General features: G+C 36.9%; 1 protein-coding gene across 1 annotated transcript; it reads right to left on the reverse strand.

Moving 5' to 3' along the window:
• Positions 1 to 1,773: 1,773 nt before the first annotated feature.
• rnf24 (ring finger protein 24) lies at positions 1,774 to 23,077 on the reverse strand. The gene is made up of 6 exons (XM_087806849.1): positions 22,794 to 23,077; positions 13,301 to 13,450; positions 10,552 to 10,594; positions 9,676 to 9,717; positions 6,353 to 6,432; positions 1,774 to 5,847 (listed from the first exon to the last, which is right to left on the reverse strand). Exons 2-6 carry the CDS (start codon positions 13,441 to 13,443, stop codon positions 5,706 to 5,708), a joined length of 450 nt encoding a protein of 149 aa, XP_087662975.1. The 5' UTR covers positions 13,444 to 13,450; positions 22,794 to 23,077; the 3' UTR covers positions 1,774 to 5,705.
• Between the last annotated feature and the right edge of the window lie 1,940 nt (positions 23,078 to 25,017).

Raw genomic sequence — 25,017 nt, forward strand, 5'->3', positions numbered from 1 at the left:
TGCTAGCTGTCATGTTAATACACTAACGTTCAGTGAATATATCATTTTAATAAATAGTTTTCTTGTTTTAACTATTCAATTTGTCATCGTAAAAACCTTAAACACTATACTAAAATAATCTAAAATATCTATCTATCCATCTATCCATCCAACGGATTGACTTGGAACTTCATTTGTATTAAATATATATATATATATATATATATATATACAGTATATATATACAGTATATATGTATATATATACCTGTATATATATATATATATATATATATATATATATATATATGTTATACTAGTTATTGCAGTTTCTAAAACAGCCACAAGGTGCTGCTGTTTCAACAAGTATGGAGTCTGTGTTCATTTACTCTGTTTTGTCTTTTACTGTGTAAAGCAGATTTCCTGGATCATGTACTGACACCTACTAACTTAAATACACTTTTTGTCATCATATTATTTGAAGTGATTTGATTGTAAGCTACATTTCCAGGTGAGAAGCCACACAAGTGAACGATGGAACCTTCAAAGCCTACCAGAGTCCAGATGGAACAATGAAACAACACTTCTGACCACTTTTTTGGATCTTAGTTTAAACTTATAAAGACAACACATTTCCCATTTTTTGTCCTTTATTTACAGTTCACATTTGTCACATGCAACAGTTTCTCTCTAAAATGAATCAACTTGAAATTAGCAAAAATAAGAAAAACAACAACAACAACAACAAAAAAGAGCCAATATACAAAAATAGAGCTTACAAATACTGTACAGCAAGTATCTCCAAAAATATTCTGCTGCAGAATTCTTAGTTATACAAACAATGTCCGTGGGATTCCACAAACATAATCAGTGTTAGGATAAAAAATAAAACGTGTACGTGTCGGAGAAACGTTATTGACAAATAAATTAGACAAAAACCAAGAAGGTTAACTTCGAGAAAGGCAGAGACGGAGATTACCGAAATATCCATTTTTTGTTATGTTTCCAAAAACACTTTGTGCTGCTTTAAACTCCTCGCTGGGGTGAGTGTTTGAAAGTGTGTTGCTGGTGGTGACGAAGTCTATTCAGCGTCTCTCACAGCAGCACTGACGACAGTGAGAAGCCATCACGACTCTATTTATAGTCTCAACTTCCTACATCTTTTTTTCTTTTTTACGCCATTTTATTTCCAAAGCGAGACCCTTTTGTGATTGGCAGACACTTGAACTCACATTGGCACTTAGTTTGACATTGAAAAGAGGATTCAAGTGTTAAATATTGAAACACAACACACGTGGGGAAAAAAAAGGAGCCGATGGTATTGAAGTATTTCATCAAAATAATGAATCATTGAATTTGACATTTTAAATGTTGAATTTCTTAATGAAAAGTTTCATTTTTGTTTATTTAATTGTATTTTCTTATGACTTAATTCAGCAATTGGTGCATTGAAAGGTTGAATTGTTTTGTTTTTACACATAGTGTATTTAAATATTTAAATTACAATAATTTAAAAAAATATTGTTTTTAATAAAACAATAATAATTCATGGCCAATTGAGTTCAATATAAAAAAGTGTTATAATAGTGCCACTATTAAGCTTAAAAGGCTACTGATTCAAATAGAATATTTATTATGGAATTATTTAAATAAGAAAAACAAACTTTATGTGTAAAAAAAAAGAAGAAAATATGTAAAATCTGAAATGAAATTATTAAAACAAACAAAGAAAAAACTTTTTATTTATTTATTGATTACATTAAAAAAAACAAGTTCAAATATATAAATTATTTAATTCAATTATTAAAAAGTAATAATTCAACATTTAAAATGATAATTTAACCATATTCTGATGGCTATACTTTCATATGTGAAGCCTTTTTATACATTTCTACGACATATAAACACACAACTATTGTTCTTATAATCCCGTAGGAGTGGTCACTCATGTTCAATATCCAACCTTGTGAAAAATACATTCGATGCTAAAATAGGTTAAGACTGATGCAGTTATGAAGTGATCGATCAGTCGCTCAATGGGTTTGTATTGATCGTTAATTAACGAAGCATTTTCAAGGTTTTTCTCATAGTTTGAATATCATGAACTTACATTTTGTCATCTATACTCTCTTCTTATAATGTTTTTTAATATCTCTTTAAATACTTTAGGATGAATAAAAAATACCTCTTGGTGTTTTACTCATGTTAACATATGTACAGCAGACTCAAATACTGTAACAACCAGGTTGCACTAGTTAAAAAAGTGATTTAAAGCCTCACTACGATGAGTGAAATTCAGAAATTTCCACTGTTCTTGAGTTTTGGGAACCCGGACTCTGTTGTCTACATTGACAAGAGGATCTGAGATTTTTTTTGGTGTAAAAACGACATAATTTAATTACCACAAACACTGTTGTAGATGTGAGACTCGAGTTGTTCTTTTGATCAGATTAGTGATTGACAGAAGTTTGTTAAAAACTTGTTAAATCTTCATAAGTGCCTCAGACAAGCTCAAACAAATTGTGATCTAGATCTAGATCAGTGTTAAACTCAATCACACGAGGGGCCAAAGTTGAATTGTTCTCTATTTTCACACATAAAGTGCATTTAGATCGATGTGACTTCGTAGTACTACTAACTATTACTAGTAACTAGTAACACTACGTAGACTTTCAGAGGATCACAACAAGGCCTCATTACGGAGCCTCACAGAGTAAGACTACAACTTGTGAAAATGGAATTAGTAATTCTACATCGTCTCACGGAGTAATACTACAGAGCCTCACAGAGTATACTACGTTGCATTGCGGAGTAATAATACAGAGCCTCAATGAGTAATTCTAAGGTTTCTTTCGGAGAAATGCTACGGAGCCTCATAGACCAATACTATGGAACCTAACAGGGGTCGCGGAGAAATACTACTTAGCCACTGGGAGTAACACTACAAAGCCTCACGGAGTAATACTACGGTGCCTCCTGGAGTGATTCTACAGAGCATTGTAGAGTAATACTACAGAGCTTCTCGGAATAATACTACTGAGATTCTCAGAGTTATACAAGGAAGCCTCTCACAAACAGAGCCTCATGAAGTAATACTATGGAGCCTAATGGAGTACACTTTAGAGCATCACTGAGTAATACTACGTTGCATTGCTGAGCAGTATTAGGGAGCCTCAAAAACTATACTATGGAGCCTCTCGGATTATTGTTACGGAGCCTCGCTGAGAAAGTAAGTAAGTCATTTTTATTCGTATAGCGCTTTTTATACTATTAATAATATTATGGAGCCCCATGAAGTAATACTGCAGAGCCTAATGGAGTATACTACAGAGCCTCACATAGTAATACTACAGAGCTTCTTGGACTAATAATACAAAGCCTCTTAGAGTAATACTACAAAGCTTAACAGAGTATAACTATTGAGCCTAATGGAGTCATACTTCATAGCCTCGTGGAGTAATACTACGAAGCTTAATAGAGTATAACTATCGAGCCTAATGGAGTTATACTTCTTAGCCCCATGGAGTAATACTACGAAGCTTAAGAGAGTATAACTATTGAGCCTAATAGGGTTATACTTCATAGCCTCGTGGAGTAATACTACGAAGCTTAACAGAGTATAATTATCGAGCCTAATGGAGTTATACTTCATAGCCTCGTGGAGTAATACTACGAGGCTTAACAGAGTATAACTATCGAGCCTAATGGAGTTATACTTCAGAGCCTCGTGGAGTAATACTACGAAGCTTAACAGAGTATAACTATTGAGCCTAATAGAGTTATACTTCATAGCCTCGTGGAGTAATACTACGAAGCTTAAGAGAGTATAACTATTGAGCCTAATAGGGTTATACTTCATAGCCTCGTGGAGTAATACTACGAAGCTTAACAGAGTATAACTATCGGGCCTAATGGAGTTATACTTCATAGCCTCGTGGAGTAATACTACAAAGCTTAACAGAGTATAACTATCGAGCCTTATGGAGTTATACTTCATAGCCTCGTGGAGTAATACTACGAGGCTTAACAGAGTATAACTATCGAGCCTAATGGACTTATACTTCATAGCCTCGTGGAGTAATACTACGAAGCTTAACAGAGTATAACTATCGAGCCTAATGGAGTTATACTTCATAGCCTCGTGGAGTAATACTACGAAGCTTAACAGAGTATAACTATCGAGCCTAATGGAGTTATACTTCATAGCCTCGTGGAGTAATACTACGAGGCTTAACAGAGTATAACTATCGAGCCTAATGGAGTTATACTTCATAGCCTCGTGGAGTAATACTACGAGGCTTAACAGAGTATAACTATCGAGCCTAATGGAGTTATACTTCATAGCCTCGTGGAGTAATACTACGAAGCTTAAGAGAGTATAACTATTGAGCCTAATAGGGTTATACTTCATAGCCTCGTGGAGTAATACTATGAAGCTTAAGAGAGTATAACTATTGAGCCTAATAGAGTTATACTTCATAGCCTCGTGGAGTAATACTACGAAGCTTAAGAGAGTATAACTATTGAGCCTAATAGAGTTATACTTCATAGCCTCGTGGAGTAATACTAAAGAGCCTCGTCGTGTGGCTTTGTCGCTTGCTATCATTTTTGACAGATTTTTAAGTGGCGTGTGAAAACGGTTTGAGGTGAGAAAGTACAACCAGAATGAAAACATAAGAACCATGGAATTATAAGGCACACTGTCGATTTTAGAAAAAATAAAGGTCTGCCTTATAGTCCAACAAATACGGTATTTACTGTAAAAATGTATAATTATGATGGTTTTCATTCTTGGAGGCTCGATCCATCTAGTGCTTGTTCAAATGTGTTTCCTTTGATCACCATAGCGACGGGAACATGAATCCACTTTGATTTCCAGCCGTATGACTGAGTTTGACACTCGTAGAAGATCCAATAATGATACAGTATTTTACACGTTTGTCACACGTTTGTTTGATCAAATGCCAGAATCCACTCCCTGGTCTCGTGCGAGAGGCCGTGATGTTGTGCTGTGCTGGAATGTCACTAATGACACGCGTCAGAGCTTTGTGTACATATTAACCTGTTTACTCAGTGGACCGAGCCACGGACCTGTTCGCTGTGTAACATATTTGTGTATCGATCCGTCAACATCACGATTAAAACGCTAACTGATCCATTTCCGGGTTACGATAAAAAAGGGGGTGTGTGTACCAAGTGGGCGTGACGGAGATGTGTCCGGACTTTTTTTACAGTGGGGCATCTTGGGTAAATTACAGAACAGTCTCTCGCTGCGACAGTGACATGATCAACCATCGTTTGTTTTTGTGCTACTACACAATAATAAATAAACACTAATCCGAGTACAACAAATGCTTCACATTAGTTGGATTTCCAGTTTTTTTTTTTCAAACTTAATGTGTGTTTTAATCCCTTCAGTGTTGTGTGTTTAATCTCTCTACACATGTTATTCTATCGTCTAACAACGCTACAGCCGACACATATATTTTGTAAAGTGCAAGAAACACAACTTTATCGTCTCGTTCGTTTTCCTCCTGGTCTGGGAAAAAAAGTGCTTTGGTTTCCCCACCTCTCCCGACGGAAGGTTTGAACCATCTTTAAAAAAAAAAAAACCGAAGGTGACAGAAAGCGGCGTCCGTTAGTGGCTCCGGTGACCAGTTGCCGGCGTTGTGAGCGCCGTGTTGCCTGCGGAGGCCGAAGAGTTCCCGGGACACAAAAGAAAATCCGCTACACCAGGTTCTCGATGCCGGGCAAGGGCTGCGGGATTTGCACCGCGGGGTCCGTGCTGCTGGCCTGTTGGGCGAGCTGCAGCACCGGCATGTTGCATAGAGGACACACTTTCCTCACCTCCAACCACTTGATGAGGCACCTGAGGAATCAAAGACATGTTTAATTTAAACAATTTTTCATGTGAAAGCAACTTGTCTAGTTGATTTTGACACTTTTTCTTACATGCAAGTAAATTTCTTTATATTGCGTCAATGAATCCTACATTTTGGAATGTGTTATTTTCCCAGGAAACAGCAGGAGTTACCCCAGTGTTTATACCGTGGATCCAATAAGTGACCACGTTTCCAGTAAGTGGAGGGAAACTAGGGCACGGGAGGTTTCATGCTGTTATAAACAACTCAGCTGAAGTGACATGAGGGTGGGAGTGAGTGAGTGAGTGAGTGAGTGAGTGAGTGGGCAAGGCTAGCCCTGGCCATCCATCTTGTCATGCGTAGTATCTCGAATTACACGTTAATCTCTCTCGACTACACAATATTTTGAACACTAAAACACACAACTCGACACGATCATTCGTCGTTAAAATCCTTGACTTGGGGAACGGTAGTTTTCGGCTCTTGAGAAGTCAAACAAAAGCTTGTACTCACTTCCTGTGGAAGGCGTGTTTGCACGGGCAAATCCCGAGCTCGTCTTTCTGTTTAAACTCCTCCAAACACACGGCGCATATCTGAGGGGGGGGGAGAGTGAAAAAGAGTTAGTCATTGTGGCGTGGGAAGGTTATGTATCATGTGAAGTGAGATTGAAAGAGGAAACAATATTTTTTAATTGCTAAACGATCATGTTAAGACAAAAAAAAACAATATTGTTGTGTTGTTTGGTTAAGATATCAGCTCTTAAATTAATAATATATATATATATATATATACCAGGCATTTAAATAAACAATTTTACAATAAAAAAGGTAACAATAAGAAAGAATAAAGATAAATAATGATATAAACAAAACCATAATAATAACAAGATACAAACCATATTGATTTGAATCGTTTTTAATTAACATATGTGTCGATATTGACTTAAATAAATCTGCAATATTGGGCTTATATAACCTCCTTTCCTGAGGAAACCTTGAAAAGAATCCAACAATGTCGTCAACTTCTGATCCAGTTCTTCGGAAACCATAACAAATTGATCCCCATGTGAGTCTAGGGCGAGCATTTGATTCTTCTGGAAAAGGGTTTTCTGAGTCTAATGATATCCTCCTCACATGCCGGGAACGCTTAACTTGTCTTTTTTCTTTTTTTTTTTTTAATAAGGAAAACAACATCACCGCTGGATGTTGGCTCCGTCTGTAGCCGTGAACCTTAACCCACTTGAAACAACCTTGTCTACCACCGTAGAGTCAGACTCTATTGACGGACAGACATCGATCGCAGATTTACAAGGACAATCCTCTGATAATGAAACCTTGGAACATTTATTTTTTTGCCTCAACCTGAGAGATTACAGACAGGAAAAGTATTTTTTAAGTCTGACTAAAAAAAACAGACAAAATAAGTCATATTTATCTCAACTGAATATACAAACAAACTGTATTTTCACTCTATGATTCCAGGTCACATTACAGCCTGACTCAATCATAGTAAATCCAGGCTCAAGTTCTTGCACTGATAGCTGATACCAGTTCACTTCATATTTTGACCTCGGTTGCTAAGGAACAATGTCGTAGGGTGAGGAGGGGGTGTGAATGTTTTTAGCATATGCTAGCAAGGAGCGGTCAAAGCTTACATAATGAGAAAATCCACACAACATGGACAGAAGAGCCTCAAACAAACAAGCAGCCAAACAAATTTAAATAATGAACCTTGGTTAATTTATCATGAGATTTATGAATTAAATTAATCCCTTTTTTATTAAGCATTTTATTATTTTAATATAGACTTATTTATGTTTTTAATTGTTGAGATTTAAATACAAGAGAGACATTACACGTAATAGTATTTGGATGTTTTCAAGTGTCTTTTTGTTTCATTTTTGTCTAGAACTCTAAAAAAGGAACAGTTTACTCAGAAAATAATCCCAACTCTTAGTCGACATGAGGGCGAGTAGAAAATGAGTGAAGTTTGAATTTCGGGTGAACGATACCTTCAAGACATGTTGAAGCCAAACAGAGATAACAAAAGACAGAATACAAATCAAAATTGTGAAGAAAAAATTGTTTGAGATTTGAGAAATTTCACGAGATGCTCGTCCTCGACTAGTTTAATCGGGGCCTGAACTCAACTGCACGCCAACAACAAATGAAAAGCTTCGCAACAAGTCCTGAGAAGAGTCTCCACAACAACAGATGAGACTTTGCTCTGCATCACCTTTCAAACTCTGGAAGACAGGATCTGAATGCTACTTAATCCTTCTCTACAGCTGACTTTCAATTTCCTAAAATGAAATAAAAGGAGGATGGACACCTCCACATAAAAAAAACAGCATGGCGCCTCGGGGCCTTTTGAAGAAGCTATTTTAGACGACTACTTTGGCGATTCTATTAAAAAAGTGAAAAAGACTTTCCCCATTGATTCAAAAGTAGATATCCCGCTGTTTTCTCTTTAGATAGGACGTCTTTTTCAGGTCATCCATTGATGTTGGGAAACATTCAGTTCGGTTTTAGCTTGGGAAGCTTCCTGAGTCTTTATATCGTCACTTTTTTTAGCTGACGCTCAGATCTACAATGGTGGAACGACAACCTTTGGTTAATCCCGTTGATCAACAGCACTGAGAAGATTTACTGGCTCACAAGATGTGACATCTTCATGTTGTCTGGGAGTTTTTTGGTCCATCACGACGACCTATAAAGAATGTCGCTTTGCTGAAGTACACTACGAATTTTGAGGCCATGGTTCTCAACACTCAACATCTTCTAAGTGGAGGACAAAGTTCAGTCGATATGAATTCATTCATTTAATATTCTGACGTCACTGATATACGTCCATCATTTAAATGAACACTGTCATCAGTGAGCAGAGAAGCAGAATGAGTGCACAAATGCTCCTACCCAGGTGCAAAACAAATAGACTCAGGGACTCATTCATTCCTCGGGCTATTCAATTGTACAATTCTGAGTTCGGGGGCAGGAGTGGAGTGAAAGTATCATGATGTTCTATTCTATGTTAGTCTTTGTATCCTTTGTCTTTGTTGTTTTTCTTTGACCTATGTTCTTTGTCTTTATCTTTAGACTTAGATTGTATTATCTTGTTCTTCCTCTTATGTTCTTCTTCTTATTTTATTTTTTTATTTATTATTTTTTATTGTTTATGAAAAATTGCTGGCTATTGGAAAAAAACAATTTCCTGAAGGAGACCTCCTGAGGGATCAATAAAGTTTTACCTTACCTTACCTTAAATATGTCTGTTACGAATTGTGTTTTTTAAATAAAGCGAAGTGTATTCGTTTGCGTGGTCCTACTGCAGATGGTTCTCCTATTACACTAAAGTGAGGCTTCAGAGCACAGACTGGGCAACAATTGAACCTACAGAATGTTGGACATCAGCTGCTGTCATGTCCCGACGTCACTGAGCTTTTGTTATGTCACTGGGTCGCAAAGGACTCTTGTCAACCAAGGACAAGACTCGACTGTTCACGGCGACATGTCAGCGGAGTGCGTGTTCAATTGCATCAACCGACCACCACACGTCCTCTCTCTCTGAGCCGAACTGAGATCTTTTACGTCTTGGTTTCTTTTTCCAACGCTTCCGCGGAGGATTTACGTCTTCCGATTGGATCCGATGTATTAAAAAAATTGGGCCGAAGATGACGGCGCATGAATGGGACTCATGCATTGTTAGCATGGCTGAATCATCCAGCACAGCGTGTCCCTCCAGTCAGATTACATGACGGAACATTCTGTCCAGAAGATGTCTTGGAGAAAAAATGTGTGATATGGAAGCGTTGTGGGCAGATAGGGATGAGCTCTCACCTCATGCAAATTCAGCTCTTTGACTTTTTCCTTCTGAATGACCTGCGGAGAAGAGAAAAGCAGATGAAGTGTCATCTTCACAGCGAAAGGCAATTACTATCATTATCCAGATGGAGAGGTGTTCTTCCTGTTCTCTGATATAAAACCCATCTTTCACTGGTACAATTCAACTTTTGCACCTAATTCTATACACTTTAGACTCTCCTGTGATCAGCCCTAGTATCAGACTCTTAAATACATTTACACACATTTACATTACATTTGTGCGATTCTTTGAGATGCATAAATCCAACACGACAATAATGTTCTTTGATTTTGGGCCAAATAAAATCACCTAGCGAGCCGCATGAATTTGACATATACATGTGTTTGACATATGTTTGACTTGGTGTGTTGGAGCAGTTATTGCTACAATTGGTGTTAACCAAAAAATTCCAAATATTACAGTAGTGAGTATTCAGGAACTAAAAAACACCTCTATCGAGATATTTCTACCTTTGTAGACAACTTTGCTTTTGTTTTGATGACTATTATCTATTCTAGGTTAACTTAACCCCTTGTGTTAGCTCTGGGTCAAGTTGACTCGGCGGCCTGAAAACATACATTTTTTTTAGGTATCCCTTGGGTTTTCACTGGGTCAAGGTGACCCAATGTGTTTGAAGTATCCTTTGTGTTGTCTCTTGTTCAAGGTCGTTCACCTTGACAGAGTAGGTTAAACACATTGGGTCACTTTGACCCGGACACAACACATGGTATACCTCAAACACACCCAGGGTCACCATCAAAGAAAACACAAGGGTAAATAGCTTTACAGAATCTAAATAAAACTGAGTAAAATCATGTCTTTGGATTAAAAATCAATCTAAAAGCACTTACTTGCTTGTAGGCGTAGAGCTCCTTGTGCGCCTGGTGTCGCACCCTGCGGACATGAAAACACAAAAATCTTTGTGATTAGACAACAGCCGTCGATTGAATTATGTCAGTTAGTGAGACTAAAAAAAACAACATTCAGACACCCTGGCAAAGAAGAGGAAACAACACAAATACACACCATCATTCGCAAATCAATGGAAAAATCTAAATATATTGCTTCATGTTGGCTTTACACAAAAGGTTTCAACTGGAGGGACAGAAATAAAAAAAAAAAAGTGTCCTAATTTTCATTTTATCAGACAAGTTTAAGCACTTCAAATAAAATTCAAGTGCCATAAATAATCATTAACAAAAAGCAGCAGCAAATTAATTTCCACTTTATCCGTCTTTTATGCCACGAAACGCTGACTCATCAGGGAGTCACTCAAACGCTATTAAGGGGAACAGCAGGCAGCGAGGTCGACACCAAAGTGTACACGAGTAGAAAAGAAGAGGAAAGACAGGATAAGTTCATAGGTTTGTGAGATTTACCTCAATTATAAGTAACCTTAACCTCTCGCAGCAGAGTGAGAGGGATCTGTAAAACAAGCAGCACAGTCTAGGAGAGAGTCGGACATTTTTAGGAAAGAGGTCAGCAGGTGAAGAGACTCCCAGGGTGTGGGCTTCGGGTTCAGAGGGTCATTGGATGATGGACGGGGGGGCTCGCTCGGGGGTCTGGTTATTGTATTTCAGATGGAACAGGAAGAAGCTCCGGCGAGTCCATCTGACCTCAGTTTGAACCTTGTATGTGAACCTCATTGTTGTTTATACTTAACAAGAAGCATGACGAGATGTTAGAAAGTAATGGAGTCATTTCACATTCTTGCGTTTGTCTAAATAAAGATATGGGGAAACTCCCCCATATCAGGCATGTCTCCCAGGATTTACCTTTCGCCTCGCCCTCGACACACAGTTCACCTGTGCACACGTGTGACACAAAGGTTTGTCATGTTAAATGGCACGAGACTTGTTTCTTTAACTGAAGAAACCTTAGTTAAACCTTAACTGAAGTAACATTTGACTTTACAGCTGTTAACTGACCCAACAAGAGCCTTTATCCAGTTTTGTAAACAAACTTTAAGCAGCGAAAAACAATTAATGTACGACATTGCAGACACAATATTCTGACACCATGAAGAAACACCATAATGACCAGGCCTTTTAATAACGTACATTTAATTTACTCAAAACAACTCACTTGGTGTAAAAAATAAACAACCTTTTTTTGTCTTTTTGGTTGCTTTTCACTGGTTAAAGCAAGTCTAAAGTTTATCGCTGATAAATACTTTCCTCTTAGTTGAAATTGTAAATGTTTTACCTACAATGTAAAATGCTTGTCAGAGCAAAGAGCGAAAGTTTGATCCTGTATTTACTCCCTAGAAGAATTTCACCTGCATTTTGTTGGAGAAAATATTAAAAAAAAGTAAAGATAGTAGATTTAATTTTTACAATTGATGTTTTTTTGCTGTGATATTAAAGCAGAGGTTTCGACCTCAATCACACACAAAGGCAATATTTCAAATTCCGTCCAATTCAAAGGCTAATAAAATTTTCTCAAAGCACAAAAATACGTTGTTTTCTCAACTACGCTCCGTTCTCAAGGCAACAAAGAAGGGCAGAACACTTCTTTCTCTGCAGGTTATGATAGGTGGGCGTATCAGCCATCAACTTGCTTTGGTGCTATTAACAAGAGGAATTAACTTGATTTTCAGCTCCTGCAGGCCTAATCAAATGACCTAAGGGCCTATTTCGGCCCCTGGGCAGTATGAGAGCTACCTGCTGTAACATGACACGTTCAGAAACATAATTTGGGTTATAAAACAAACATTTTCACTGAGATACAGACATGTTTTTCAAAGTGACACAAAGACATGTATGTGAATTTATTGTAATAAACTCATATTTGCATGAATTTGTGAAGCAACAAATGTAAACACCACATTGAAAAGCAATGCAATAATGACTTTTACTAAGTAAGTAAGTAATTTATATTGATATAGCGCTTTTCCTGACCAGGGTCACAAAGCGCTTAAACAATCAAAACAATACTCAATAAAATATAATCTTAAACGGTCAAGATAACACAGAGAACTACACAGGAGTAGGAAAAGCCTAAAGGAATAAAACATTTCTTAAGACGTTTCTTGAAGGAGTCAGTAGACTCCATCAAGCGAGGAAGATCGTTCCAAAGCTTAGGAGCAACAGCCTGGAAGGATTTCTCTCCTCTGGTCCTGAAGCATGTTCAGGAAGTACTTTAGATTCTGATCCACAGACCTCAGAGCCCAAGCTGGGGTGTAAGGCTGGATCAGATCATTGATGTAAGGAGGAGTCTGACCATGAATAGATCTGAAAGTAAGAACCAGAATTTTAAAGTTGATCCTGAAAGAAACTGGCAGCCAGTGAAGAGTTTTAAGGATCGGAGAAATGTGAGTTCTTCTACCTGAGCTATAAAAGCTTTGTTTGAGCGACTTGGCGTCATTTTAACTCTATCACAAAACATGTTTAATGGGTAAATAATGTATATACACATAAAGTACTTCTGCACACTCCAGAACAGGATGATCTGAATGTGTTAACAGGAAATGAAGGTCAAACTGGTTCAAATTAATTTTGCTTCGATCCATCATTTCTCTCTGTTGAGGTTGGAAACTTCCATTTGAAAAAAGCATTCAAAATGTTGACTGACGATTCAATCACAAAACAAGGATCTTACCGTATCAAGAAGCAACAGAAGAGGAGGCTGAGGATGAAGACAAAGATGGCCGTCCCAAACACCACAATGTAGATATTGAGCGGAAGGTTCTGGAACCCTATACTCGGCATCCTCAGGCTGTAGTCGGGCAAACCCGAGCACATGGATACACTGTGTGGAAAATGATAGAATCAGTGGTTAAACTCTGGAAGTTGTTGGATTGAGTGTCAGAAGAAAACATGTATTGTTCAAAAAAAAAGAAAAAGGTTTTGTAGCCTTTTGTAGATGATGATTCAAAATTCATGTGACGTTCAATGACCTAAAACTCATGCTAACAAACAAGACAATACAACGAATACAGCGTCTTCATTAACCGAGCACTTGATGCAAATCAAGTTTCTAAAAAGGCTTTGACAAAAATAAAATCCGATCATTTAAATGTCTGTAGTACATATTGTTCTTGTCCTTCATCACCAGCAAAACGCATCCGTTTAAAACTGCACCTGATTTTTTTTCCACCTTTTATTCCATTTTATTCTATTTTTGAAAAATGTGGCGACAGGTGCAACGATACCATATGTTCTGATACTGTAGTAACAAGGATATATATATTGTAGTATTGCCGAGTACTTGACTCTGGTGCAAGAATTTACAGACCACATGACTCTTGATGAAGTCGTAACTGCATTCATTTGTTTTGAATCCAAAATATGTCAAAACATCAGCTTTTTTTTTCAATCTGTTGGAGTCGACTGTATCCTCTCATCCTCAGTCCTCGCAGGATTTCATTTTTTCGCTGATTTCATTGTTCGCGGCCGGAAGTTTATTTGCAACACAAAAACAACAAATGCTGTGAATATTTGCTAATTTTAAATCAAATCCAGTTTTAAACACACTTCATTCAGCTGGAAACAATAAAATAACTTTACAAAGAAAGCTTACTTACTATGGTTAAAAATAAAAATAATGCTGGCAAATATCAATACAGTATCTTAAATAAATAAATAAATATTTCTGCCCACTGTCCCAATGTTGTTTCTATTATTTGAGTGAAGCAAAACAAATATTTAGCTGCCTATGGATGTTTTTTTGTTTAGCTTTGTTCCTAAAACAAGACTCCCACTCAAGTGCTGTGGAGCATGAAGTGGACGGGCATGTCTGGACATGTATCGTCCACCACAGGATCGACTCACTTCAGTCGTCTTTGTGGCGTGTCCTCCTCTCTTTCACAGCATGTATCATCAATGCTCTAAAATGTGTGTTTGTGTCCAACTGACAATCCTTCTAACAAGTTAATGACGATTCCGTTTCACACAGAACACTTTCGACGCCTCCGAAGGAACCAGATTATCAACGTAGCTCTGTTCACCACCTGAAGGTCATGAAGAAAATCTACGATAATGAAACTTCCAGGAAGCCAAGAGCTGCTTTTCAAACAATAAATGTACATATCAGAATTATTCCAGTGTTTCCGACTTATTTCAAGTGTAATCTAAAGTGTATTTAACTTGAACTGGGTCAAACAGATGCTGTAATGTGCATAATAAGTTGCTTTTTTTTTTTCTTAAACATTCCCCGGTAATCCACAAGAACACAGTCATGTGAGGCTGGAAATCGAATTTAGGTGCAAAAATGTCCCACAGTCTGGATTTTTTTATTACATCTGATACTTAATCATAATTGTTAACTTTTTCCCTCTCATAGTGCCCACTAGTGGTGTGTACTGGCAAGAATCTTGCAATACAATATACAGTGCAATGACGCCTTATACTGTGATATATATTTAACATTAGTTTAGGAATAAGGATATATTATTATATAGGTTATTAAAGCAAATATAAGGCCGCACGACTCTTGACGAAGTTGTAACTGCTTTCATTTGTTTTGAAACCAAAATATGAGCTTTAAAAGCTGTTGGGAGTCGACTGTATCCTCTCGTCCTCAGTCATCACCATTAGCTGCGAGGGACTTAATGAGTGGCTGGAAGTTCATTTGCAACAGTTTAATTTGAGGTTTAATGAAATATTTTCAGGTTATTTTTTGCAGTTAAAAAAATATGATTATTCTTATGTTGTATACACAATTGATTAAAGTATAACCAATAAAATGGTTTATAATAATAATTAAATAATTAAAATTCACCGGACTCATGTTACGTTAATTACTCAAAAACAATCCTATTAACATCGATGACGATGATAATATACAATCCTATTTTAGTGACGCGGCGCATGAAAAGTAACCGATTAACTTTTGATCTGGACATGGTGTAAACTTCTTGAAATCATCTACATTGACTAAAGAGAAGAACGTTATGTACTTTAAAACAATTTAACAGCATGAAACAAATAAAATAAATTAAAAAACAAATGTTTGTAAAATAAATAATTATTAAAATATTTATTTATTGTATATATTATAGTATTATATTGTAAAATAATCAATTAAAAAAGCAACAAAAAAAAAAGCAAAACATGCTGCCACATTCATCCCACGCTGGAGTTTCCAACCTTCTTGGAGAAATTCCTAAACAATCCAACTTCCTTTTATGCAGGAAGGATTTACTAAATGGAGACGTACATTCAAACAGAACCTTTTCCTTCACAAAGATGCAGAGCATGACCTCATGTTTGGGGTCACTGTACATTTGTCTTCTATTGCGTAACCAGCTACGTGGGGGTTCGTAGTAATACGTAAAAAAAAATAAACAAAAAGATGAAAAATATTTCAATTTAATTCTGATGATTCAATTAATATTTTTCATATAAGTATTACACATCATGTAAGCATTTTCGTCCTATTTAAATAACACGTTGTTTTTGTTAATCAACTTTTACCTTGTTTTAAGACAAGCACATGATACACGTGTTTGCAGTTCTAACGATGACTCAAATTGAAACAAACATTTACTTTCAGTTTTAAGTGAAAGCAAAGTCGGTTCGGCTTTATCCATTTTAAATCCCAAACGTTTCAACCAGCAGTAAAACAGGTGAATGAACTGGATCACTGATGAGAAACTGAATCGACGTCGAGAGCCACAAGTGGGCGGAAGGGGGGGTTTCGACCGGAATCGTTTTATTATTGGTCAACAATTGAAGAGGGAAAACAAACAAAGGGAGTCATTAGCTACCTTTTCAACAAGCTGCAGGGACGCTAGAGCAACAAACACAAGGCCGACCCCCCCATCCTGTCGAGTAAATCATTCATCTCGTCTTTCAGCCTCTAACTCATCCACTAAACCTTCATATCCTAAGAATCATGAATTGACTCAAAGAAAGTCGATTATAGATAGAGATTATAGACACACAGGAAGAGATTTTGCAGTAGAAATAAAACCACAAAATTAACCTATTGTCGTTATATAACATATTTAAGCTAAAAGTTGCATTAAATGCTATTTAATGAACCATAATTATCTTTATCTATAAGAAAACACTAAACTTTCCTCGCTCCGAAGAAGTCGAACCCACGCCCACCCTCATTGTTTAACTTGTAAGACATCCAAGAGAGACATGGAAATACAAAAAAAGACATGGAAATTTCCACAAGCAGCCACAGTTGAATCTGGATTTCACATCTGAAATGTAATATTCTCCGAGACGGAGCTAAACACCGGGGCCTCAGAGGCCACGCAGAGAACCTTCGCCACGTTGGAACTACTCTGCTGGGACTCAATGAAGATGGAATGTATTTTAACAGAGTTTTTTTTATTGCTTATGATATCAACAAATGTTAAATAAATTACAAAAATATGAATTTCAAGCCACTGACTTGATAATCATACATGAGCTAACTTAACACTGTTGACATTCGATCCAACACAAACCATGTGTGCAGAGTTTCAGGGAATTGTTGGCAGTAGATCAGGTCAACGCAGTCACCAGTCTGGTGACTTTACCATCATGAAGAAACATCTATAACCATTACATTGTTAACTCTTATCCAGGTTTTACACTGATTTCATTGATTGTTTCTGACTAATGTCAAAACACACGTGAATAAGTATTTTTTCCTCGTCTTCTCTGATCTACAACGTTACCATAAACACAATAAACGTAAGGCTGTGTATTGTCAAGAATCTGGCCATACGATACGCATCATGATACAGGGGCAACGATCCCATATATCGTGATACTGTAGTTACGAGGATATATTCGTAGTATTGTCGAGTACTTGACTCTGGTATTGCTGTAATTTACAGACCACATGACCCTTGACGAAGTCTTTACAATACTTTCATTTGTTTGGAAACCAAAATATTAAAAAAAGATCAGCTTTAAAAGCTATCAACTGTATCCTCTCGTTCTCAGTCAACGTGGATGTCTCATTGATTCTTTAGCTGCGGGGGTACAACTATTGCCATCTATCGGCCTGGAAGTTTAATTGCAAGACAGTGTGAATATTTGTTAATTTTAAATTGAAGTATTTTATACACACTATTTGGTCCAAAAGGAAGAACTATGATATAAATCAAATATAATTTTGCAGTGTATCGAAGTTTTCCTACAGCTTGAAACTTCTTACTTTTTAATTTAACTGCACATTGTCCTTTTTAAATAAACTGAACTGAACTGAACTTGTCTTCCCGGATCTAAAATGTTAACTGAATCACATATACAAAGAGGCGCTAAACATTAACCCTTCCATAAATTGCTCTTTTGCCCTCGTGGCCCTCAGTAGGACCTGCCAGTAACACAAGCCGAGACAAACAAGAGGAACTGACGGGGACAGCTGCCCTGCAGAACTCCACTCTACAATCCAAGTTCCAGAGTTAGTTGATCCACAATCCCACCGACGTCCCTAACCTACTAATGACACATTGGGTGATGGAACAATTAACCACATGCTTGGCTTAAGTATCACTACAAATATAGTGTGTTGTCATGTGACAGCGAGTAAGTCAGACTCTCAACAATCTCAACACAAACTGACTAAAGCAAAAGCATGTGACGGAGTCGACAATCTGTGCCAATGTGACGACTTCCCTCAAGTTTTTATATTTTGACACGACCTTCCGGACAAAACAAGGTCAGGAATTCTTCTCACCCACTGACCTACTTTGACACAAGATAGTCTGACGGCCTTCACGGTAGCGAAGCTAAATCCATGACTCCATGCTCCAGCACCTCTGATAATGGCATTTCAACGCCGATAGTTTACGGCTCACTCAGAGTGAAACTTGTGTGTTAAACACCAGCCGGACTCGGCTCGGGAAACAAGGTTTTGGGTCGACTGAATTAGTGTTGGGGAATGAAACCAGGCCCGTTTAGTTTAGTAACCTTTCAGTCAAGTTACGATATCAAATTACAATGTTCACTTCTTTGAATTAACCACATTTATATAACCTTGCAAACTCAAAATTGCATCCCTATCAACAAACCTCTCAGTAACGGTGACCTGAACAGCTTCCACAATGCTTTGCCGCCCAGCCAACCAATCACAGCTGACAATTACTTTTAATACGGTAAAAAGTTTATGAAATCCATTTTGTAGAACTCAATCAGCCGTTACTAAATAGAGAAGTATGTAAAAAGAAGGGATGTTAGAAAACATCGAGGCGACAATATATATATATATATATATATATCGCAATTCTTTTTCATGATACTGTATCAATATTTGACAGCTTGTAAAGACAACTTGTAATTATATTTTGTTACTTCAAATGATCATTTATGTTTTTACTATACTTCCTAAATGATTAATGGTTCAATTAAGTGTGTTCAAAATAAAATAATTACATTTTTTATTTACAATTAGCATGCTAAGGTTCAAGGTGTTTGTTCATTTTTGTGTTGCACGTAAACTTCCAGACACTAGATGGCAGAAGTCATCATGTCCTCGTAGCTAATGGAAAATAAAATACAGCAAGATCCTGGAGATTACTAAGGACACAGTCGACTCCAGCAGCTTTTTACACTTTTGTTTAGAAAAATATTTTGGTTTCAAGACTAATGAAAGCAGTTACGACTTTGTCAAGAGTCATGTGATCTATAAATTCTGCAACACCTGAGTTGGACAACAGTACAAATATCGCAATACATCCTATCATTTGTAATAGTGATACAACAAAGATAATTAAGGGAAAGAACAAGATTACACAATCTAAGTCTAAAGATAAAGAACATAGATCTAAGACAAATAACAGAGACAAAGAAACAAAGAGTTTGTTGACATTTTGAACAACGACAAGGAGCTGAAAAGTTCCTTATCCTAGCTCAATGCAATACATTTAAGTAAATGATAGATTGAAAAAAAGACTGTCGTTTACCTAGTCCATCCTCATAAGTGTCTTAAGCTTTTTCTAAAAGTCTCAACAAAGCCAGAAGGAATTCTTAAAACCTAGTCCTTTCTGTCTCCTTTCCAATCTTTCTGAGCTAGAACAACGGTTTGGCTACGAGTTATTTTCATTCTTAAAGAGCTGAGCCAAAAGGTAAAGATCCCAATTTGTCTACGATCTCACCTACAGCAGCGTGGCGTCGGCAGTGAGCGAGCATTGGAAGGATCTTATCTGGACTTAAAGACATTTTGAGAATCACACTCATCAAGAAACCAGTTAAACCTCAACCTTGAAAAGCAAGGGATAAGGTTGGAGTCTAGATCTATACATTAAGTCACATGTGTATATTGTTCATACCCATGTATATATATATTTGTATTTCTGTAGTACCTATACTGCTTTATTAAATAAAGATACTCTGGAGGTGTCGGAGGTGAGACTAAAGACACATTGGACCTATGCATCTGTTGACACTTCCTCACGTCACTGTTTTTTCGGTGTTGTTTTTCGCTTCACTTGAAAATTACACAATTGGTATTTACGCCGAGGTGCTATGACATCATGGTCATCAGACCAACAATCAACAGTGTGAATCGCGAATGATGTAAACACGGTAAATTCAACGAAATGTGACATGTTTCTAGTTTAACATTTGTTTGTTGTCAAGTTAAAGTATAGTTATATTTGGAAAAACACTAACTACATAAGCACCGCTTTTGTCCTGACACATGCAATTACCAGCCGCTGCACGATGGCTCAATAACACACCCGTTATAGGGAAAGAAAATAGAACATTTACCGGCTTTAACACACTCGCCGTGTGATTTAGTGGAAGCTTAACACCTTTAATTTGATAATGATTATGATTTAACGGTGAAATAAGCATCGCTGTCGCCACCTTAACCTTTTCAACGAGCATTTTATAGAGCAGCCGGGCACATTAACCAGTCAAAAGGTTTTCAAACATATGAAATCATTTTGTGTTTTAAACGTTCAGGCCTGTGAACAGAAGCCCGGAGTAACATTACCATCATAAATACCATTGTATTGTTAAAGCAACAGCACTGCCTTGTAAAGTTATTATAACTAGTTCAGAATTATTCTTTTTTTTCCTTTAGTTTCAAGTGGTTGTGAAATCGCAGATATCTGATACATTTCTTTGGATACCATAAAAATGTACTAGTTATTTTTTTATTCAAGTTCAGTTTCATAGACGTTTTAGAGGTGAATTTAAAACAATTCTTAACAATTATAAACAGTAAATGAGCCAGGAATTTGTGCAATAGATGTTCTATTATAACACAGTTGACACGGGGTGTGTATTTCGTTTTGAAAACCCAAAATAGTTCAAACATCAGCTCAACTGTATCCTCTCATCCCCAGTCATCATCTGGATTATTGTTCATTTGTTGCTGAGGATATGATGAATGCCATTTACCGGCTGGCAGTTTAATTGCAAAACAAAATTTGCACGTAAAAAAAAGAAGTATCTATTAAATACACACTTTATTGAAATATTCACAATAACACAACTGTGTATTAAATGTTGTAGTTAATGGGAAACACATGATGTGACAGAAACTACTATTTTTTTTAAATCTTAGACTGACATTTAAAACTATTTCATTGCTTTGATTCGTCAAAAAAAAAAGGTATCCAGGTATTACATAAGGTAACGTAAGACAATGAATATGCAAGGTATTTCGTTGTTTTTAAGTGTATTATTTGAGGAAGATAAAGACGCCACAGCATCAGGCGCTACAGTAAAATTGTGATATTCGTCTCAAAGAAATACTTAAGAAGACGTTAAATCTTTAAACTATAATCTTAACACCTAACAACACAGTTGACAAGGGGTGTATTGTATTGGCAAGAATCTGCAAATTCGTTACATATCACGATACAGGGCCAATTATACTATATATTGTAATACTATAGAAACAGATATATTTTGCAGTATTGTCGAGTACTTGACTCTGGTTTACAGAATTTACAGAGCACACGATTCTTCGTAACTGAAGTTGTAAATGATTTCATTTCGTTTTGAAAAACCAAAATATGTTAAAACATCAGCTCAACTGTATCCTCTCATCCTCAGTCATCATCTGGATTATTGTTAATGTATCTGTTACATACACACTTTATTGAAATATTCACAATAACACAACTGTTTTTTTTCTTTTAAAGGATTTGAAATATGTTTTCAATCGATACAGTGCTGTTTAATATTGACATGAGACATATTCATAAGAGAAGAAATTAAAATAAAGACTTTTTATCATATTTTAGGGGAACAATTCCTCATGTCGTGGCCTCAACAAAAGATGGATATCCGGCTCTAGTCTCTACATTAAAAAAAAAGACATTTTTGTCTAGAATCCCAACCCTTAGTCGACATGAGGGCGAGTTAGGTTAGGTAGAACTCTATTGATCCCTCAGGAGGTCTCCTTCGAGAAATTGTTTGTTTTTTCCAAATTATCCACAGCAAATACAGCGATTTTCCATAAAAAAAAAAATCAAAATAAAATAAGAACAAGAACAAAGAGAAAGAACAAGACGATACAATCTACTGACTCTGGTGTTACAGAATTACAGAGCACACGATTCTTCGTAACTGCTTTCATTTCGTTTTTGAAAACCCAAAATAGTTCAAACATCAGCTCAACTGTATCCTCTCATCCTCAGTCATACATTTTTGTCTAGAAGGGCGATGAGGGCGAGTGGAAAACGTGTTAATTTGTTGCTGAACTTTCCCTTTAAGAAATCTTTAATTTTCTGATGGCAGTTTAATGAATATCATGTTGTATTTAATGGGAAACACATGATGTCACAGAAAACTACTCTTTTTTTTTTTAATCCTAGACTGACATTTAAAACTATTTCATTGCTTTGATTCTTAAAAGGTATCCAGGTATTACATAAGGTAACGTAAGACAATGATATGCGGGTGTGATGATGATGGATCCCGGGCGGGTTGACAGGACCTGGGCGTGGGCTCCGGAGCTACTAGCATCGGTACTAGCTTCACCCGCGGCGGAACCGATGACACAGCGTCCGTTAGCGGGACCCGGGTCAGAAAGAGAGAGAGAGGGAGAGAGGGAGAGAAAGAGAGAGAGACCCGCATATAACGCACGCGTTTACGGGTCCAACATGTCAACAAAAAAAAGCCCAGGTTCGGAGCATCAGCGAGTGTCCAACGGTTCCGTTAGCTGCTAACATTCGGATGGGACTCACCGGTTCTGGTCTCAAATCCCGACGTGTGGTTCCAATCCCCCGGGTTGATGGTCTCAAAACAATCAGAACCAAAAAATAATTTAACAAAAATGGATCTGGACTTTTCTCAGGCGATCATGAATGGTGTCCCTCGTGGACGAGCTCAAAACTCCAAAATAAAAACACACCAGAAAACAAGGGGGTTTAACCTCAACAGAAAGTCTGGTCACAGAACCCAAACCCGTCGAGCGATGCTGGTTCCGACCCCGTAAGTCTCTCGTGTGTTTTGGACGGACTGACGGACTGAGGAGGGATGCGGGCGGAGGAGGGACGGAGGGAGGGAGGGATGGAGCACATGGTCACGTAGACCAGTGCGATCGCGCCCACCAATGAACGGTTATATTTAGACGCGTGCTTGTGTAAAAGGGTCAAACACGCACGATCACAGGGGGAAACCGTAACGTGCACGCGATCGCTCGTTTACTTTTCCTTTTGGGAAAAAAGTTGAAACTGAAGATGAAAGTCATGAACATCTCTTGACTGTTTATTTATTTGTGAAAGTCAAGCTTCTCTGTGCATTCCTCGTTACATAAGTGGTTTAAAGGGATAGTTCATGTTTCTACTCATGGAGATTTAAGGGTTTGGGATTATTTTCCAGAGTCATCAGGCAAAAATGTGAGACACAAAAAAAGACACGTTGAAAAAAGATCCAAATACCTTTATCTTTAGATTTAGATTGTATCGTCTTGTTCTTTCTCTTTATTTCCCTTTTTTCTTGTTCTTATTTTATTTTGATTTATTTTTTATGAAAAATTGTGTGGCTATTGGAAAAAAAACAATTTACCTTAAGTAAGTAAGTAAGTAAGTAATTTTTATTTATATAGCGCTTTTCCAGACCAGGGTCACAAAGCGCTTAAACAATCAGAACAATATTCAATAAAGTATATACTTTAAAGGTCAAGATAAAACTGATAACACAACAGGAGTTCCAGAAAATCAAGGAAAAGCCTGAACAAATAGAAACATCTTAAGATGTTTCTTAAAGACCTTACCTTACCTTACCTTACCTCCATAATGCTCGGCTGTAACGTCCATCTTGTGTTGAAGCTTTAAAATGATGAATTGTTCTGGGAAATATTTTAAAAGTCTATATTTTAAACCCGACCAGCAACCAAAATCTTGCAATGTGTTCAAATGAGTTGAGACAGGAGTCGATAGACTGATAACATACACTTAACTAACCTAAAATATACATATATATAGTTATTTAAGTTTTTTTTCCCCCGAAATTCCACTTACCGAGGCTTTAATCCAAGAAGGACGTTACAGACGAGCAGTATGGAGGTATTTGGATGTTTTGTTGAGGAAGATAAAGACGCTACAGCATCAGGCGCTACAGTAAAGACATGATATTCATCTACAATAAATACTTAACAAGAAAGTAAATCTTTAAACTATTATCTTAACACCTAACAACACAGTTGACAAGGGGTGTGTATTGGCAAGAATCTGGAAATCCGTTACGTATCACGATACAGGGCCAATTTTACTATACAGGTATATTGTAATACTGTAGAAACTAGTATGTTTTGTAGTATTGTCGAGTACTTGACTCTGGTGTTACAGAATTTGCAGAGCACATGATTCTTCATAACTGAAGTCGTAAATGATTTCATTTCGTTTTGAAAAAACAAAATATGTTAAAACATCAGCTCAACTGTATCCTCTCATCCTCAGTCATCATCTGGATTATTGTTCATTTGTTGCGGAGGATAAGATGAATGCCATTTACCGGCTGGCAGTTTAATCGCAAAACAAAAATGAACGCTGTAAATATTTGCATGTAAAAAAAATGTATCTGTTACATACACACATGAAATATTCACAATAACACAACTGTTTTTTTTTTCTTTTAAAGGATTCGAAAGATGTTTTCAATCGATACAGTGCTGTTTAATATTGACATGAGACATATTCATAAGAGAAGAAATTTAAATATTTAAGTGTATGTATGTTTTATACCACTACAGTTTTAAACAGATACTAGAAAAGCACCCTAAGGAGCGTGGATGTCCACCAATATTGTGATATAAAAGTAAATAAAAAACACAGAATAATCATTAGGGCTCACACTGCAGGTGTGTTTTCAACAGAAAATAACGAATGATTGGTGGATCTATTTTCTCACCAAAGAAAAAAAAAAGGTTATGACGAATAGTTTCTGGCGAGTTCAAAGTTAGGTTCC

The sequence above is a fragment of the Callionymus lyra genome, chromosome 1 (assembly GCF_982586985.1).
Source record: "Callionymus lyra chromosome 1, fCalLyr1.hap1.1, whole genome shotgun sequence".
Classification (NCBI taxonomy): Eukaryota; Metazoa; Chordata; class Actinopteri; order Syngnathiformes; family Callionymidae; genus Callionymus; species Callionymus lyra.